The 18,539-nt window shown below is 50.4% G+C and overlaps 2 protein-coding genes and 1 long non-coding RNA gene across 6 annotated transcripts in view; 2 read left to right on the top strand and 1 right to left on the bottom strand.

The window, feature by feature from the left end:
- Positions 1 to 12,377, top strand: part of eif4g3a (eukaryotic translation initiation factor 4 gamma, 3a) — a 27,453-nt gene extending 15,076 nt beyond the window's left edge. The window contains exons 12-36 of one of the 2 annotated variants that reach the window (XM_029826989.1): positions 356 to 551; positions 1,158 to 1,931; positions 2,072 to 2,160; positions 3,118 to 3,403; positions 3,511 to 3,635; positions 4,591 to 4,710; positions 4,821 to 4,976; positions 5,059 to 5,256; positions 5,332 to 5,478; positions 5,582 to 5,818; positions 6,311 to 6,415; positions 6,591 to 6,729; positions 7,048 to 7,151; positions 7,484 to 7,574; positions 7,781 to 7,898; positions 8,000 to 8,214; positions 8,305 to 8,414; positions 8,734 to 8,906; positions 9,058 to 9,183; positions 9,270 to 9,351; positions 9,482 to 9,580; positions 9,660 to 9,806; positions 10,433 to 10,514; positions 10,608 to 10,754; positions 11,414 to 12,377. In XM_029826989.1, the coding sequence (XP_029682849.1) occupies positions 356 to 551; positions 1,158 to 1,931; positions 2,072 to 2,160; positions 3,118 to 3,403; positions 3,511 to 3,635; positions 4,591 to 4,710; positions 4,821 to 4,976; positions 5,059 to 5,256; positions 5,332 to 5,478; positions 5,582 to 5,818; positions 6,311 to 6,415; positions 6,591 to 6,729; positions 7,048 to 7,151; positions 7,484 to 7,574; positions 7,781 to 7,898; positions 8,000 to 8,214; positions 8,305 to 8,414; positions 8,734 to 8,906; positions 9,058 to 9,183; positions 9,270 to 9,351; positions 9,482 to 9,580; positions 9,660 to 9,806; positions 10,433 to 10,514; positions 10,608 to 10,754; positions 11,414 to 11,595 (4,248 nt within the window). In that variant the 3' untranslated portion in view covers positions 11,596 to 12,377. Of the gene's footprint in view, positions 1 to 355; positions 552 to 1,157; positions 1,932 to 2,071; positions 2,161 to 3,117; positions 3,404 to 3,510; positions 3,636 to 4,590; positions 4,711 to 4,820; positions 4,977 to 5,058; positions 5,257 to 5,331; positions 5,479 to 5,581; positions 5,819 to 6,310; positions 6,416 to 6,590; positions 6,730 to 7,047; positions 7,152 to 7,483; positions 7,575 to 7,780; positions 7,899 to 7,996; positions 8,215 to 8,304; positions 8,415 to 8,733; positions 8,907 to 9,057; positions 9,184 to 9,269; positions 9,352 to 9,481; positions 9,581 to 9,659; positions 9,807 to 10,432; positions 10,515 to 10,607; positions 10,755 to 11,413 lie in introns of both variants that reach the window. The other variant, XM_029826988.1, reaches the window with a different exon arrangement.
- On the bottom strand, positions 11,865 to 14,146 carry LOC115246951 (uncharacterized). The gene is made up of 2 exons (XR_003886062.1): positions 13,668 to 14,146; positions 11,865 to 12,250 (listed from the first exon to the last, which is right to left on the bottom strand). It is a non-coding gene; the product is annotated as an uncharacterized lncRNA (long non-coding RNA).
- Positions 12,853 to 18,539, top strand: hp1bp3 (heterochromatin protein 1, binding protein 3). Of its 3 annotated transcripts, none has more exons than XM_011613579.2 (13): positions 12,853 to 12,896; positions 13,733 to 13,814; positions 14,142 to 14,319; positions 14,842 to 14,904; positions 15,010 to 15,166; positions 15,278 to 15,421; positions 15,538 to 15,597; positions 15,783 to 15,922; positions 15,999 to 16,089; positions 16,189 to 16,348; positions 16,609 to 16,720; positions 16,791 to 16,943; positions 17,213 to 18,539. In XM_011613579.2, the coding sequence occupies exons 2-13, from the start codon at positions 13,748 to 13,750 to the stop codon at positions 17,727 to 17,729; spliced, it is 1,842 nt and encodes a 613-aa protein (XP_011611881.2). In that variant the 5' UTR covers positions 12,853 to 12,896; positions 13,733 to 13,747; the 3' UTR covers positions 17,730 to 18,539. The 3 variants fall into 3 exon arrangements, with proteins under 3 accessions (XP_011611881.2, XP_011611880.2, XP_011611883.2); XM_011613578.2 differs by lacking the exon at positions 12,853 to 12,896 and adding an exon at positions 13,152 to 13,307; XM_011613581.2 differs by lacking the exons at positions 12,853 to 12,896; positions 14,842 to 14,904 and adding an exon at positions 13,152 to 13,307.

The raw sequence follows: 18,539 nt of genomic DNA, 5'->3' as shown, positions 1-18,539 counted from the left end.
GAGCCTGAAGTCGAAAAGCTTGAGGATTCTGAAAAAGAATGCAGTGATTTGGTTTCCCTGTGAAAGTTAACAGTCTCTCCTCTTTCTCTGTCTGTGTGTGCACTTTTTGACTCCTTTTCTTTTCTCCGTTCTGTGCGTTTCTCTCTATGTTCCTGAGCATTTCCCATCCTTCAATTTTTATTCCCCAACATCGATCTCTGTTCTCTGTCACCATTATTCTCCCCTTGAACGTACCCATATGCCATTTGGCTTATTTCTTCTGTCCTGTATTTGGGCTTGTTTCATTTTATTTGCATGCATGCGCGCGCTTTTCTTGCATCTCTGTGCGTGTCCGTCCGTTCTTCTGTGTTGCTAGTTTTTATGGCCGCACCCTCATTATCCTCACATTTTCTACCTCAAATCACAGCAGCTGAGCAGCAGCCAGTCTCCAGAGCAGCAGCCGTCACAGTCTCCGCAGCAGGCCCATCCTGGGAGCTTCACGCTGGAGACGCCGCAGCCCCAACATCCACAGCAGTCGCTGAGTGGATCATCAGACACCAAACCAGGGCCAGGTTTGTACCACCCCTTCCCCTCTTTCTTTAAGACGGTGCTGAAGAACCCTTTCCATGATTTTCTGCCCACAAAGTTGAAGCGGGATTATGGGTGGACTTCTTGGGCCACACGGGTCGACCTTAGCCAGCGAGCTAACAGCCAGAGCCAACTCAACGGCATGAGTTAGCGTCGTGGCGGTCTATGTGTCGTTCCAAAAATATTTGTTTCCAAGCGGTTGCGACCACACGCGGCAGACTGAACACCTTGATGGGTTGCGTCTGCTTCTTGCTGGTTAAAGCACTATGATTTCATCACTAGCCTAGCACCCTGGTGCTTCTGTTTAGCTGCATCTCACACCCCTGATTTCACAACACAAGCGTATCGCCCGTTCAGAAGAGGCTACAAATCAAGGGCAGCGTCAGCAGAACTCCCTGTTTTTCCTAGTTCTCAGCGGGGAGTACAAAACCAGTTCATTGTCCAGTTTTATTGGTAGTTATTGTTGTTTATCCCTCAGTCTTAGAAGTGCTAAAGTCTTATTTTCTGCTATAATAATAATAATAAAATGAATGTATTACCATAGCACTTTAAAATGTTCCCAAATTACAATTCTCTGCTCTTCCTCCTAGATGATACACCAAATTTGGAGCCACTGGTCCCAAAGTCTTCCTCACCTGGGCTTCTGCAGTCTGAAGCTCCTGTGGAGAGACTTGAGTCTAGTAGTCCAGGACCTGAGCCCTGTTGTACTGTTGAACCAGAGCCTCCCTTACCTTCCACAATGGCTGCCCCCACCACTCTCCCGCTGTCAGTGGCCAACAGGAGTGAGCGTCCCTCGACCAGGGAGTCCGCTCCTTCCCCCTGCTCCCCTTCCCCCTCAGCGGTGGAACCCAAACCCACCTTACCACGACCTCACACCCCCTGCACAGATAAGACTCCAGATGCCACACGGACGCCGGCGTCGTCGCCAGCGCCGGCTTCAAAGGCTCTGAATGGCCTGGCAGACTCGAGCACCGAGCTGGATTCTCCCGCTCACGAACCTCCTCTCCTGTCCGCTGCTGCGATTCACGCCTCTGCAAGCGCCTACGGCGAGTCCTCCTCGTCCTCCGAGACGGTGCCCCCTGATGCAAGGCCAGAGGTGCCCATCGCTGCTGCTCTCACCCCAATGGCACCTGTGGCGGTGGTGCCAGTCACCTTGACCTCAAGTCCCGTCCCAGCTTTGCCAGTCATGCTTCCTCCCGGCCTTCCACCTCTAGTGCAGGCCACAGCAGAGGTCGAGGAGCTGAACAAATCCTTGGACACTAAAGAGCTTGCTCAAAGGGTAGAAGCAGAGTTACAGGCAGGCGTTGCTGATGGAAAAATAGACCCCCAACAGCAAACGCCCCCCAGGAAGGGGCCCACTACAGGTACCGTTGCATCCTCACCTCAGACTGTAAACTTGTTTTGTGTGTGTATTAAGGGACGAGATCACAGTAGGTGCGTAGCAAGACCAGTAAAACTGGGACCTCTTTGAATGTAAACGAGCTCTGATTTGTGCTTCCTGTAGTTGATCCGACTGCTCCTGCAATACCAAAGACCTGGAGGAAACCAAACGAAGTGGTCTCTGCTGGAGATGCACCTCAAATGGAGGACAAGGTAAGAAAGATTTTTTTTTTTAAAACGAGCAGTAGAGAATAAAGCCGTTGCATCCATAAAAATGCAATTGCTCTCAATCTGTTCCATTCTGTTTTGTTCGTTTATCAGAGTCGCGAGGGCAGCATTTAGGGGTAGTGGGGTAGCTGAGATGTGCCCAGCTAACTTGCAGGGATGGTCCAGGGCTAGATGAGAAGGGTATTCCCTCCAGCATGTCCTGGGCCTGCCTCGGCCTCTCATCCTCATTGGACATGCCTAGCCTGCCTCTATAGGTAGACCTCCATCAGGCATTCTAATAAAATGTTTCACTTCATTTTAGGAACTATAATAAATGTCTAGATTGGATTATTTTTAGCATTAAAGGTTAGCAAAAGAGTTGAGCTGTATCTACTGTGGTTGACATTAGAACTTTTGGGGCTCTAATTATAGTTTCAAGCCTAATTTTGGACCTCATTTCTCAGAATATTCTTAAGTATATTGTGCCTTCTTGGGAAGGTCTTTCAGTGCTGCGCTGTTTTCCAGATACACGCTTTAGTATCGCGACCACGGTCGTTCTGGCTCTTTCATACTCGTTCATTCAGGTCATTCAACTTGAGGGTTGAAGTAAAATTCAGTCATTTCACCCCACGTCTCCTTATTTGGGTTTGTATCCTAGTAGGAAGGATGTGCGCTGTCATAAAATGTCCCCACATCATCATCATCATCATCCTCAGAATCTCCCTTTTAGAACTTGTAGAGGACAAAAGTGATGTGTTAATAGAAAAAAACGGATTATTGATATGTGTGTGTCTGGTTTGGTGCAATCTGAGCAACGTGGTGGGAGCGCAGACCTGTTTCAGGGGAATTTGGGGGTCATACGTGACCATTTCTGCCTTTGAGGAACACTTGGGGCAATCTGTCTTTAGATGAAATGAGGTGGGAGCGTAAATGTTCTCCGTGTTGAACTGTGTTGACCTACAGGATGAGTCCAGGCCAGTGGTTCAGCCTGGAGGAGACCCCGGTCTGCAGCCTGCACTTCCTCTGAGCACCAGTCTCGTGTCACTCCCGCCAGTTTTCCCCACCCCCTCCGCTGCACTTCCTGCCGTCGGCCCCGAGGCCGACGGAAAACCTGCTGACGAGGACGGCGAGCCCGAGCTTGAGCCTATGAGGAATGGAGCCGGACACATTTCAGAGACGGAGAGCAGTGACAGCGGAGCAAACCCCGGGGACAAGGAGAGCTCCACAGGTGCTTCACAGGATATGGAAGGTTTGCGCTTGCCTTGTTCATTTAAAAATATATATACGTTTTTGCCAAATCTTGATTTGTAACTCATATCTGTTTCCCTGTTTCTCAAATTCTACTCGGTGGTGCAGACCTGGTAGAGTCTAATGGAAAGCGCCAGTATAGTCGGGCCACCCTTTTGGGCTTCCAGTTCATGCCTGCCTGTATACAGAAACCAGAGGGACTCCCACCCATTACTGATGTTGTGCTAGATAAGGTAGGTCGAGCACAGAAGGGCTCTGAGGGGAACCATCGTTGTTCTAGCTCGATGGGTGACCACTTTTAATGTGTGGACGGAGTAATTATGGATGGTAGCACAATAACTCACAAATTAGGAACTGATTTTGATGAGACTTTCAGGAAATGTTGATAACGGGACGAGGAACCGCTCGTTACATGTCAAAGCCAAGGGGCTGTGCTCAGAAAGGAGCTGCTTATTTTTAAGTTGAGCAACCTCCGCGAAGGGAAGACAACTCGCGCCTCTCTGCTCGTGTCGTCGTTCTCTAATGAGCTACAGAGAAAACAGGCCAGCGAGAGCTTGTGCGCGCACAATTCTTTTGTTATTAGTGACGGTGCGTTCAGTGTCTATATTAATTCTGGGAGTGCCTGAACGTGAACGTTGTCTGAAGGAGGGAAATGAGATTCTACGTTTTTCTCGCCTTCAATCCAGACCAGCAAACAGTCAATACCAAAGAGCTCCCACTTCCTTATCAATAATAATAATAATAATAATAATAATAATAATAATAATAATAATAATAATAATAATACTAATATACGGAATGTCTGTGGTGGGTCCGGGCATGTGTCGCGAGTATACGTTTGAAACTCCCCCACCTCTGCAGTCGTGGTCTGGTGTTTGGATGACAGTCGGACCGCTGTCACGTCACCCCTGGCACACTTAACCCCCCCGCCCACCCCACCCTCCCCAGAAAGAACAACTATTCCAACAAGGGTTTGATGTACAGTGGAGTCTCCCTTGGAAAAGGAGTCAGGAGGAAGTGAAGGACGACTGAAAGACAAAGCCGGATTTGTTCTTCTCTCCTCCCCCACAACAGCCCGGCTCTCCTGGGTTCCTCCCTTGCTCCTGTCCCCCCCCCCCCAACATCTGCTCACTGAAGCCTTCTAGTGTTGTTTGAGATGGTGTCCTCTGCCTGTTATCTGACGCGCAGATGAACCAAAACAAGCTGCCTTCCCGAGTGGTGGATTCCAGAGCCATTTCCAGAGGGCCCGATTTCACACCTGCCTTTGCAGATTTCGGCAGACAGATGAGCGGAGGACGAGGCACCGCTGTAAGTTAACGCTGGCGTTGAATTTATATCTCCTATTATGCTGGAACGTATCCATTATGGTGGGTTGTGACGCACTGTTCTCCATGATATGCTGCTGTCCGTGTCCACAGCTTATGAACATCGGGGCGCGCAGGCCTCCGCCCAGAAAGATCATCATGAATTTGTCAGTGAATGATGATGTTCAGCTGAAGAAGTCTGAGAACGCCTGGAAGCCTGGATTGAAGAGGGAAAGCCCTGCCGATGATCCTGAGATGCTAAAAACACAAGTAGGGGCACGTTTATGCGCGGCGGCGTTCCTTTCAAAGCTTGAGCCCCGATGAGACGATTGAGGTCTTTGATTCTTCTCAGGAGCTCTTCAGAAAGGTCCGTAGCATCCTGAACAAGTTGACCCCTCAGAAGTTCAACCAGCTGATGAAGCAGATTACAGACCTGACCATCGACACGGAAGAGAGGCTCAAAGGCGTCATTGACCTGGTCTTTGAGAAGGCCATCGATGAGCCCAACTTCTCCGTGGCCTACGGAAACATGTGCCGCTGCCTCGCCACGGTAAGCAGGAGGTTGGGAATCGTTGTCCTTGACGGAACATGCCGTTTCAGTGGGTTTCCTACTCGTGTTTTATAGCTCAAAGTGCCCATGACGGAAAAACCCACCTCCTCGGTCAACTTTCGCAAATTGCTGCTAAACCGCTGCCAGAAGGAGTTTGAGAAAGACAAGGTGGACGATGTGGTATTCGAGAGGAGGCAGAAAGAGCTGGACTCGACGGCATCGGTGCGTGACAAAGGAAACTGCAGCTTCCAGCCCCCCCCCCCCCCCGGCGGCGGTTTTGACCTGTTGCTAAATATCTCTTTGGTGTTTCCCCCGCTGGCTTCAGACGACGGAGCGCGAGAGGCTCCAGGAAGAGCTGGAGGAGGCCAAGGACAAGGCCCGGCGGCGCTCTATCGGCAACATCAAGTTCATCGGGGAGCTGTTCAAGCTCAAGATGCTGACCGAAGCCATCATGCACGACTGCGTTGTCAAGCTGCTTAAGAACCACGACGAGGAGTCGCTGGAGTGTCTGTGCAGATTGCTCACTACCATCGGCAAGGACCTCGACTTTGAGAAGGCCAAGGTGAGCCAGAGAGACGGCGGGATCCCCTCAGTTCTCCAAAGAACTTCCCACGTTTTCTTCTGCGTTAGGTGGCTCCACGCTTCGTTTAGAGCATTTTAGTGCGGGTTTTCTTAGACTGGAGCTGTGCCAAATGTACAAATTTGCATCTGTTTCCAATCAAGGTTGGACATAACTTGCAACTTTTATTCAAATTCATCTCTAGATCCTGCAGTATAACAACCGTTGAGTGGGGAACATGGGTGTAACTGCACGAGAGCTTTTGCATATTTGCCATTTAATACATATTTTCGCAGAGATCAGCTTCTGACCCCATAAATGAGTCTAAATTGAGCAGTTTCAGGTTTGTCAGGGCAACATTTGTTTTGTGGCTCGGTCAGTCAAAGTCATTCGGTTTTAACATAATTGTTTGCTGCCCGCTGCCTTTAGATCAGATAGAGAAATGGAGACTATTGCCTCCCCGTCTCAAACGATCCCATTTTCTCTTGTTTGCAGCCTCGCATGGATCAGTATTTTAATCAGATGGAAAAAATAGTCAAAGAGAGGAAGACGTCATCTCGTATCCGGTTTATGTTGCAGGATGTCATCGACCTCAGATTGGTGAGTCTGGTGCCTGGACCTTCTGGTCAAATGTTTTCACGCGCAGATATTTTCTCTTCCGTGTTCCGCTCGTGTTGCCACAACTCTCCAGTAAAGGAAATCCTGACTGCGAAACCAAGTATCGCCACAGAATGTCCTAAAGGTGTGCTGGGCCTGTATTTTGTTATTCCTTCAGCACAACTGGGTGTCCAGAAGAGCCGATCAGGGTCCGAAAACCATCGAGGAGATCCACAAGGAGGCGAAAATCGAAGAGCAGGAGGAACAGAGAAAAGTACACCAGCAGCTTCTCTCCAAGGACAGCAAGAGACGGCCAGGTCAGTTCTGCTCGAAATCCTCTTTAAGGCTTAGACTTCCATGGGCACAGCTCCCGTCAGTCGGAGCGCCGTGCAGGCAGACTTCCTGTCCGTATAGCATGCAGAGACGCTATTGTACCCAACAGCAGCCAGGAAGCCCCCTGCCCCCTCCCATCTGTGAGCTGACCTATAAAATTTCATCATTGATGACAAGAGCTGCCAGAAATGTCACCTTTTCTCAGCCGTTTAACTTTCGTCTTCAGTGGGGGTTTTAGAGTTTTAATATACACTCAACGCCCCCCCCCCCACTAATCCAGCAACCCGTCTTTTCTTTCTTAGAAGCAAGAGAGCAGCGCGTGCAGAGGGAAGAGACCTGGAACACTGTGCCCATGACTAAGAACAGCAGAACTATCGACCCCAACAAGATCCCAAAGATCTCAAAAGTGAGGCAAACACCCTCTAACAACTGCTTTTTTTTGGTACATCATTTAATCATATAATGTGAATTTAAAGGTTCGCTCCAAATCAAGGAGGAATCATCTCGATTCGTAGAAGATAAATTGTGAATTGTTGTATCTTAAAGTGAGCCCTGATTTTGAAGTGATCAGGTTCTATTCATTCTGGTTCTATTCAGAAGTGCAGCGTCCCCCTACTGGACGCTTGCGGTACTGCCGTGTCTCATGTTGGAGGACTCTCAACATGGAGTTGGGAATCTTTCCTGAGCCGGGAATCACCGGTTTAGAAATATTGCCAACTTGGTCTCCTATTTTTGCAGCCGCAAATGGATGAGAAGATCCAGCTGGGTCCCCGGGCTCAGGTCACATGGGTGAAGGGCAGCAGCGGAGGGGCCAAGGCCAGCGACTCGGGTAATGGTAATAATTCATCCCTCAGCGTTAAGCCTGACTAATACGAGCCTGGTTTCATTCACAGGGACAAACTCTTTAGTGGGATGTCCCGTTACACACTGACCCACAACATACAGGAGAACTTGCCACCGTTTAGACCCAGTTCCGTCGAGGATGCAAGTCTAACATTCCAACAGCGGTTTGACTGAATCTTATTTCCATGGCAGAACTTTCCCGGACGGCAGGCCTCAATCGTTATTCCGCACTGCAGTCGACGCCTTCGTCTCAGCCGTCCGCCGCCCCTCCACAGAATTCCGACTTTGACTCCAGAAGAACACTTGGGAGGTGAGGGAAGCTCGCAGAACCACTGCTGGACAGTCGTGCTGCTCGTAGATCCTTCTGATCGATGAAGAACCGTTCCCGCTCTTTATTCCCTCTCGCAGCAGTCGGAGCAGCTCAGGGAGGGACCGCAACGAGAAACCACTTGTGTCCGGCACCTCATCACGGCCAGGATCCTTCATCAGGGGAGGGAGCACCAAGGAGTTGCTCAACAGTCCGACCCCCGACGAGGCGCGGAGAGAGCGGGAGGGGGCGGAGCCCCGCAGAACGAGCGTCACGGAAGACAAAACGGAGCCCGAGCGCAACCGAGTCAGGGAGGCCGGTAAGCGAAATCCCGAATCCTGCTCCAGAACTCAACGCCGCTCCTAAATTCGTAGAGTCTTTCTGACATTCAGACCTCCCTTTTAAACAGTGAAAGCCGAGCCGCTCCAGCCCCAAGACCGACCCACCCTGTCTGAGGAGGAGGTAGAGCGGAGATCAAAGTCCATCATCGATGAGTTCCTGCACATTAATGACTATAAGGTACCAACGGCTTCTCAACAAGCAGCAGCCTCTGCGGATAACGCTACTGAACCAGAGTTTAGGTGTTGAGAGGCTGCTCTCGCCTTTAAATAACCCATCTAAAGTTCCTGGTGGACATTCCATGCGTGTTAAGACACAGTTAGGGTTAGAGTCTAACCCTAACTGTGTCTTAACAGTTGCGGGCCGTATGAAATCTTACTGCGGGCCGTGATTGGCCCCCGGGCCGGACTTTGGACATGCCTGGGTTAGACAGACACAGTTTGGTTTGCTCCAATAGCAGTAACCCCCCCCCCCCCCCAACCATCTTTGTCCTCTGCAGGAGGCTGTTCAGTGTGTGGAGGAGCTGGACCTGGGCCCTCAGCTACACACCTTTGTGCGCGTCGGGGTGGAGTCGACGCTGGAGCGAAGTCAGATCACGCGGGACCACATGGGCCAGCTGTTGCTGCAGCTGCTGCGCCAGGGTCCCCTGCCCAAGAGCCAGTTCATCAAAGGGTCGGTTCCCCTGCCTCCACAGGCGCTAGATTTCCTTTACAGTCAGCTTAACGAGGGAATCGCCCGATTTTCTCAAGCTAGCTTTTGCGCCGACTTTTGGCGTCGTTCAGTTCTTGGTGGATTTGGACGTGTGTGTTTTTGCCCCCGTCAGGTTTGCGGAAACGTTGGAGCAGGCTGATGACATGGCCATCGACATCCCTCACATCTGGCTGTACCTGGCCGAGCTGCTGAGCCCGGTGCTGAGGGAGGGGGGCTTCTCTATGAGAGAGCTCTTTAGGTAAGAAGACAGAGGCGGCGTCAGTTTAATGTTTAATGAAAGAAGCCAGATCCCTAATTTGTTTTGTTGTTTCTCTTTGTTCCCAGTGAATTGAGGAAACCTTTGCTCCCTGTGGGAAGAGCTGGGATGTTAATTTCTGAAATACTGCACATTCTATGCAAACAAACGGTTAGCGATACCTTTGAGGGCTTTGTGTCGGGCTCTGTTGTTTGCTTAAAGTTTTGATTCACCGATTTAATGATTTTACTGTTTCCATGGTAAATATGGATAAAACATCGAGGTGTGTGATGCTCTACAGAGCCAAAGGACTGTGGGTTCTCTGTGGAGGGATTCCGGCCTCAGCTGGACGGACTTCCTGCCCGAGGGAGAAGACGTCCAGACCTTCATCTCCCAGCAGGTCGGTAGTCGAGTGATCCGCTTCTGCTTTCATTATATTTTCATTCGAAACAACTTCTCCATCGCTGTCAATTCACCAGAAACTCCAATCGGTTCTTTCGGACGGCTCTGGCCCTGATGCTGCTCAGGCTAAAAGGATTCTGTCCCTGGACGAGCTGAGCCAACAGCTGGAGAGGCTCCTGCTAGAGGACATGGCCAGTGACGAGCAGATTTTTGACTGGGTGGAGGTATGAGAAGATGGATGTGGGCTCACAGTTCTGATAGGGGAACGCTGCCAATGTAGACTGGTCGGGAAGCAGCACACACACGCACGTGCAAACGAGAGCCTTCTGATTGGAAATGAAAGACCCTACCCATTTATGTGCACATGTTTTAGGCCTTTTTTCTCAAGTACAGTGCTTTTTTATCCCAGATTGTTCAGTAAAACAACATTTGTACATTAAATGACACTCATCACGCCTACTTCAAATTGTTCTGGGAGCGCGAATCGACTGGCTTTCCCAAAAATAGCAAACATGAGCTCAACGTAGCTCCAGAATGGCTGCGGGTGTTTTCCACGGCAACGGTGGAGGGAGCTGAAAGCGTAGCAGTGGTGGAACATGTGATGGTGGGAAGGATCATGATTCCCTACACCCAAACCTCTGAAGGTGCCCGCTAGTTTGGAGCCCCGTCTATCAGCCGGCTAATTACCCTGAATGTGTGTGTGTGTGTGACTGGAGCTGCAGCCAGAGTGTTTTTTTTAGTCTCTTTTTTGATTAGCAGCAGTTTACTTTAGTCTTTGACTCTTTTTGCCATCTCACATAAGAATCCTGCTCCCATCTAACCGCCAACCGGTGTTTCTTTCGATCTGCAGGCCAACCTGGATGAATCTCAGATGAGCTCTTCTCCCTTCCTGAGGGCTTTAATGACAGCTGTGTGTAAGGCGGCAGTGAAAGGTGAGAGCCCCTCCCCCCCCACCTGGGGCAGCTAAGACCGCAGCACCGGTTGCCGTTTCCCTCGCTCACTCTTCTTCATGCTCTAACAAACAGATGATAACACCAACTGTCGAGTGGACACAGCCATCATCCAGCAGAGACTGCCTGTGCTGCTCAAGTACCTTAACTCAGACACTGAGCGACAGCTGCAAGCACTTTATGCACTTCAGGCCTTGATCGTCTCTCTCGATCAGCCTCCAAGTAAGCTCCGGATCCTACCTCCTCCTTTAAATGATTCAGGAACGTTTCTTCTTTATCGCACGGGGTTAAGTCGTGTTTAGACCAATTTGAAAGCATGATTGTAAGAGGTAGAGGCTGTTGAGGCTGGAATCGAACCGCTGCGCTTGTAGCTAGCGTTGGAAAATCTGCTGAAAGTTCAATCATCGGTTAGCAGCTTGTGTTGTTTTTCATTTAAATTTCCCATTTCTGACTTGTTGCGTGCTCAATATCTGACCATCCCGCCTTTTGTTTTAGCTGCCTATTTGACGCTAGCTGTTTTCAGATGATGCTCTCCTGACTTCATACGTTTCAGCTCAGTTTTTGAGGGTCTGAGGTTTAATAAAAGCAGCTTTAAAATGCTGGGGAACATCAAGCAAGCAGGCGGGACAAGGACAAACACTTTTTTAAAAAGAATGCTGTGGTTGATTCCAACATTAAAGTCCTAATTGGATCTTCTGAGCCGTTGCTTGTATGAATAAAAGACCGATAATTGGAGCACGAGTTTCCACCCTGGTCTAAGATGCTCTCCCGGTTTCTAACAAATAACACAATCCCAAGAACACAATTTCCCACGTTTTGCTCCTTTCTTCATTTAAGAAATGAATTCCTTTGTTTTTGGTGTTACTTTCCCCCCTCCCCAGACCTTCTCCGGATGTTCTTTGACTGTCTTTACGATGAGGACGTCATCTCCGAGGACGCTTTCTACAAGTGGGAGTCCAGCAAAGACCCTGCAGAGCAGGACGGCAAGGGCGTGGCCCTCAAGTCTGTTACGGCCTTCTTCACGTGGCTGCGGGAGGCAGAGGAGGAGTCGGAAGACAATTGACGAGGGCGGAAGCTGGGGGGGACAACTTTAGTGGAACTGCATCCTTACGGCAGAATAAACATTCAAAATGAATGTGTGTGTGACCAGGACAACGAGTTTACGGCTGGAATTTTTTTCTGCGGTACTGTTCTGAGACATGCTGCCATTTTGAGTTTGGATTCCAGTGATGGAAGCACTAAATACCTGTATTATACATAGAAAATATTTTTGTTTTAAAATTTAACTTACTTTTCTTTTGTTACTTTTTAAAGAGAGACTTAAAAGATACATAGGTTCCGGACTCTTTAATTTATTATTTTTTTAAGGACTGCAAATATGAAAGTTATTTAACATCTTGCAGATGCTCACAGAGGAGAACATGGCAACACAAATAACAATATAATTAATTATAATAACAAGAATACTGTAATGAAATGGAACCCTCCTGGATTCTCCTGTTTGTTGAAACGGGGGGAAAGAAAATCCTTTTGGGATGAAGGGAAAGCCAACAAAACCGGTGTGGATGTGCAGGAAAGGGGTGACGTGTCGATGTTGGAGGCTCCCTGGCTCGCTCGGCACTCACAATGATGTACATAGGCCTCCCCAGAGGTGGCGATGCATTCGACGGAACGCCAGCCAGATGTGTTCGGCGAACATGAGAGGAAAAATAATGCAACTGAAAAAAAAAAAGAGGAAAAACTCAAATGGCCATGGTCATTGAACAAAATGCTTGTAATACTTCAGAGCTACAGAGCAAATTAAAGCTTGTAAATACATTAAAGATAAAAGTATTTAAAAACGAATGTAGGTTCTGACGGTTTGTTCTTGTTTGTACTTTTGTCTCCTGCTGCAGCTTTAACTGGAATGCCCAGAAGAGAATGATGGTGACCTCGCATTAATCCCTTCACACTCTGCTTCTGATCACTTTTTTTTTTTTTTTAATCATCTTACCAAATGTAAAATAACTAGTTTGTGTCCAAATTAATCAGGCTTGAAACATTTGCAGCACCTCTAGTATTTTCGTATTTACATTCTCTCCGTAATTGGTTTTAAATCATCTTATCACATCTGAACGTGAAAGCAATTATGGTCCACATTTACACAATGGAAGCAACTTGTTTTATTATTGTTTTATTCTGCCAGAGGTAGGAAATAAGAATGCTGCCGTGCGTTGTGGCTCATTTCTAAGAGTAAAACCAATTGGGGAGATGACGATTAACCGCGGTTTCATACAAACATGGCCGCCGCGGAGACGCCCACCGAAACCACAACTCCCATGAGTCTTTGCTGCAGGCGACGAAACGACGCTCGGGACCAAAGAGGCGAGTTCTGCGACTATGCTGATACTTTTGGTTAAAGTACTGTTGCGACGCACTTAAGGGGCAACATAAGGTCAAATATTGGACCCTGGTGAAATAGAATGATTTTGAAAGGACCGTAGCAATAACACACGGTGCTTGCTAGCTAGCTAGCCCCCCGGTGCTAGCTAGCCTGGCTGTGCTGTGCGCGTTAAAACAACCGTGAGAGACGCGACGGTGATTAACAAACGGCCCGTTTGAGCCTCCTGGAGGTTCACGTCGCCCACCGTGACGATGGGAATCCTCCGACGCGATGTGACGTGACGACGTGACCGCCAGTCGGAGCGGGGCGGGGCTCGTAAACACAAGTCTAAATAAAGGATCGTGCAGAAATTTCCACCAAACTGCTCCACTTGTGTCCGCTGGAACCGAAAGGTAGGTGTCGTTCGCGCCGCGCAGCGCGACGGGCGACGCGGTTTGGGGGTCGACGAGGACGCGCGGATCGCTGCGTTTGGCTGAATGCAAATTGAATTTTATCTGCCTTGTGCGACGCCATCATTGTGCAAGCGCACTGACAAAATGGCGAAATTGCCGTTTTCCCCCCCTTTCCTCGCTCAAACTGGCCGCTCGGCTTCCGTGCGAAGGTTCCAAATGTGCTCGAAGAACGCTTTCCGAGTGGAACGGGCTAAACACGAATGCCCCCTTTATTTCCTGTTGTGTTTTTTTTTTGTTTTTTGTGCAGATAATTGGTCGCAGTAAGTGCCGTGGGCTGGACGTGTCGGTGTCTTTACGCACCGGTGCGCGCCCCGGTGCTCCGCCGGTTGTGCTGTGTTGGGGACTGACACATGTGTTCCGTGCAGGTTAAATCTGGTGTGATGCCGATCCGCCGCGCAGCAGCGACTCCATCCCAGGAGAAGACCCCCTCCACTGCAGCCGAGAAAGGTTAGGCCCTTGCGGGGGCGCCGCTGGGGGCGTTGGGCCCCCGGCCAAAGCCCGTTCACCGTCCCCGTTAACACTCCAAAGCCCTCCAACTGCTCCTCGCAGCCATGATTGAGTGGGCAGAATTGTTTAAAGAACTACGTGGTTTCCCAGTCCACCAGCAGCGGTGGTGGGCGACCAGTTACTTGTCACTTTTGCACCAGTAAGCAGGACTGGTGATTAAATCAGATGTGGCCAGAGAGGTTGTTGCGTCCCGGATTGTTTGAGCTGCTTTGATGTGTGTGGATTCCTCCTCACCGGCGTTTTTGTTTTGTTCTCTGTCGTCCTCAGAGCCCGAAGCCTCCCCGGAGGAATCGCCCGCCGCCGACGAGGAAGCGGCGGCATCTTCGGCCGCGGCGTCCGAGCCCGAGGAGGCCGATGCCCCCGGCAAACCGGAGGCCGCGGAGAACGGCGAGAAGACGGACGGCGCCGCGGGGGAGGAGAAGGGAGAGGCGGCGGAGAAGAAAGAGTGAGTGTGAACAGAGAGCTACCGTGCAACTCTGGACCCTGCGATATTTCACTTTGATAGCACTTTGATCCGTGTCCATTGTCCCCCGCCGCCGGATGATGGCAGACTCATCCTCTCGCCGTTGCCGTGTGGCGAGCGTTCCCAGTATTTATCAGTCAGGCGCTGGGAAACCTGCTGGCTGTCTCAGAGGAGTCCAGGAGGAGTGGACGTTCATCTCTTAACATCATAGGCTCACTCCTTGTTATTTATTTCGTTCTACGCTTTAAAATTCCATCGTTTTAGGGAAACGGAGCGGTCCAGAGTTAAATGCTGGGCTGTTTAACGTCCGTTTCCTTTGGGCAAAGCGGGTGAACTCAATTCGGCTCTCTCGGCTTCTCCTCCTCCTCTTCTCCCAGACTTTGATGAAACTCAACTTACCTTCTATTTCTCCACCTCAGAAAGTCAGTTAGTCAGTTTCCTGCTGTGGCTCCCGTCAGACAGATGTTCTAAAGCTTGATTTTGTCTCCCCTGTCGGTGGCAAAGTGACAAATGCAAGGACTGCGCAGCCGGACAGTGTGCAACACACTGCTATGTTCTCCTACTAAGGTGAGGATGTGCTAAAGAGAAGGGTGGTGACCATCACAGTGAAATATCGCTCGCAGAGAACCGACGCGCTTCACTGAACCCGTGTGCGACTCCTTCTGGCGACAGGTTGAAGGATGGCTACAAGTATGAGAAAACCAAAGTGAAGAAGGTGAAAAGGACAATCCCTGCATGGGCTAGCATATCTGGCAGCAAAAAGGTTCCTGTCACCAACTTTTCAGGCACTCAGCACAAAGTGGATGATATCCTCATTGAAGCCATTATGGTGCGTAACGCCCGAAGCCTCCTCCCCCCCCCCCCCCCCGACCGCACGTTTGATTCCCGTCGGCTGGCGGGCGAAAACGCGTCTGATTTCTCTGTGCCGCTGTCTTTGCAGTCTTGCGACGACAGGGGCGGCGTTTCGTACCAGTCGCTGCTGAAGTACATCGGGAAAAAGTACCCGGGGATGGAGATCGAGAAGAAGAAGTTTCTCATCAAGAAGGCGATGAAGAAACATTTGGAGAAGGGAACCATCAAACAGGTAGAGGAGGCTCGTCGACGGGGCCGCGGAACGCTCCGAGCTGCTCCCGGTGATGGCTCGCGGGTCACGGGTGGTTCCGCTAATCCGTGTCTTTCTTTGTCCTCTCTGTCCACCAGCTCAAAGGAAAAGGCCTTTCAGGAACCTTTGCCATCAGGAACAAGCCTGTCCTGTCTAAGGTAAGTCGGAGCCCAGCTAATGCTGCTAGCGCCGCGGCGGGGTGGTAAAATCAGCAGTTTAACCCGGGTCCAGCTTGAGTCTTGGGACAGATGAGGAGTCTGATGCCGAGGAGTCGTTTGGGTTGCGTGTCCCATGTTTGTCTGCGAGACTGCGATGTGTTCAGGGACGTCTCTCCCGTTTCCAGAAAGCCGCTCAGAAAATGGTGTCGCTGGGAGACGCCCTTCCGCTCATCATCACACGGCTCTGTGAGCCAAAAGAGGCCTCCTATAACCTCATCAAGAAGTACCTGGAGCAGCACTTCCCCAATTTAAATATCGAGAACAGGTGATCCCATCGGTCCGGAGTAATCCATCGACTCTTAACCTCTGGCTAAATGCTTTCCTAACCGGTTCGTTGTCAGGCCGGACGTGCTGAGGACCGCCCTGGTTAAAGCGGTGGAGAGGAGACAACTGGAGCGCATCACTGGCAAAGGAGCCAGCGGGACCTTCCAGGTGAAGCAGTTTAGCCCCCCTCCTTTTTCAGCACTTTCCTTTTTTTGAACGCTTTCACCCTTTTTGGTGATTGGCACTAATGCGCTAAAACTGTCACAGTTGAAGCGTACTGGGAACAAGGTCCTGCTGAAGGGCGGAGTCTTGGAGGACGCCATCACGGCTGCCATCACAGCCATGAACGAACCCAAAACCTGCAGTACCACGACCCTACGCCGATACCTCATCGACGCCAACAAGGATAAGAAGGAGTATCAGCTAGGTAAGAGACTGCTGCTGTCATTATTACGGGTAGTGGGAAGTGGTTCATTTGTTTGGGAGCAGCAAATCGGCTCGGGACTGGTGGGAAACCAGTTTTCCTGTTATGTCTCTGCGCTACGCGCGTCTGTCCACTAGAGGGCGCCGTGACGCACCAATAGGACCAGTGTGTCGCAAAGTTGTATTGAAAGTAAAGGTCTATTTTGGTCTTGTTGTGACATTTGGGTAAGAAGATGGCTGCAATTGTTGGTTTCTGTCCTCCAGTGGCTCATCTGAGGAGAACCCTGACCAAGTGTAAAGTGCTCGGCTGGATGGAGCAGATCACTGGTCATGGCTTCAATGGAACCTACCAGCTCTCTTTCCCCTTTTATCCCAGGTACGTGAACCGGCTTTGATCATTGGACGTCTGCGTGTCCTCCTCTAACTGCTGCGTTTGTCTCCTGAAGCCCGACGGTCCTCTACCCTGACATGTTCAAACAGCCGCCCCCAAAGCGAAAGCAACCAGCCGCGTCGTCTTCTTCTGAAGAAGACGAGGATGAAGAGGAGGAGGAGGACGACGACGACGAAGAAACGGAGGATGAAGCTCCCTCTCGTAAAAGGTGAGCACTCGGTAAAAGAGATCTCTGATGATTCCATCGATTTAATCCCAACCAGTGTCAACTGGAGGATTTGGAATCAACCAGTTCCAGATAAACGGTGAAGAAAATAGTCCCAAGCCTCAGTTAACCTCTCCCCCTCCTCCGTGACACGCGCCCCCTTGTGGACGGAGGTGCCGCCGCCGCCTCCGTTTGAGGCTGAAAGTCTCCTGAAAACTCTTGTTGGAACTCAGAACCGGGTGTTCTTCTGTCCTCTTGTCGTTTGTCCTCAGGAGACCCGTAAAGAGGCCTCCGCCTAAAGTTCGCCACCCTCCGCCCACCAAGAAAGCTCGCAGCGCCGCTCAGTCCAGAGCGGCGGGCAGGAGGCGCGCCCTGGTCAAAAAGTCTCCGGCCAAGAAAGCCACGCCCCCCGCCGTCCTGACCGGCAGGAAAGCAAAGGTTGTGAAGGAGCCCTCGCCGCCGCCACCGCCACCGCCCAAAAAAGCCACGCCCGTCAAGAAAAGCGCTCCGCCCCGAAAGACCAAAACGCCCGCCGTAAAAAAGCTGAGCAAACGCGGCTCCAAGCAGCCCAAGGGGGGCGAGTCGTCCGCGAAGGAGGACGCAGGCGCCCCCGAGAAGAGGAGGGGCGCGTCCCGGCGTTCCAAGCCCGACGACTCGCCCGCCGAGGAGCCCGCCGCGAAGAAGGCAGCGACCAAAGCCGGCTCCAGGCAGCCCGACGAGCCCGCAAACAAAAAGGTGGCAAAGAGCAGCAAGCAGACGACGCGCAAGTCCAAGAGGGGGAAGCACTGAGGCCGGAGGGCCTGACGGACTGGGCCTCCCGCTGGAGCTCGCCGGCTTTTGTACTGATGTTTTCCCAGTTCGGGGCGCTAGGGTTTGTTTTTTTTTTTTTTTTTTTTAATGTTTCTGTTGTAGGTAAAGAAGGTTACCCTGCCCGTTACGGAGTTTCAACTTTAATCAAACGCGCGTAGAAAACTCGGTTAGCGATTCGCGTTCCAGCTGCCGGAGCAGCGAAAGCCAAGAACCCGAACTAGAGCCGCTTCGTGAGTCCTGACTTTTAGGTTTCGATTTCCTTTTTATTTTATTTTATTTTTTTTATACCGTTTCCCATCCGGTCAAGAGGAAGCACACATCCCCAACATGAAAACGAGTGTTACGAAAGGTCCAGTTGGCATTTAACCAATGAACCATATTGTTCTTTTTAAGAGATTTTAAGAGATTTTAAGGTTCAATCCCTTTGGCCAGCCAGGAAAGTGAGAATGTGAGTTTTTATCCATGATGCTTATTTTCCCACTACGACTCCGATCCGCAGGCGTTGGGCTTTAGCTTAGCAACGCTGACGGCAGTCATTAAACATCGGTAGGGACACCTTGTCTTTTTCAATCTGTGTTTAGAGGAGCCAAATCTCTGGATAAATCAGTTTTATCTTCAGTACCGGACCGTACGCCCGTGATTTGTGAAGAACAGGACACTAGCTCAGACGTACCCTGCATGTAATGTATTCCTTGTGTTGTTACACTGTTTTTTCCAAGTCATTAATAAATGGCTATATTTGTAAAAAAAAAAAAAAGAATAAAATACAGTTTTGCTGTTTTTCTTACT

The sequence above is a fragment of the Takifugu rubripes genome, chromosome 19, assembly GCF_901000725.2.
Source record: "Takifugu rubripes chromosome 19, fTakRub1.2, whole genome shotgun sequence".
NCBI classification, from domain to species: Eukaryota; Metazoa; Chordata; class Actinopteri; order Tetraodontiformes; family Tetraodontidae; genus Takifugu; species Takifugu rubripes.
The sequence above is the reverse complement of the archived record's forward strand: the minus strand, read 5'-3'. Positions and strand labels throughout refer to the sequence as shown.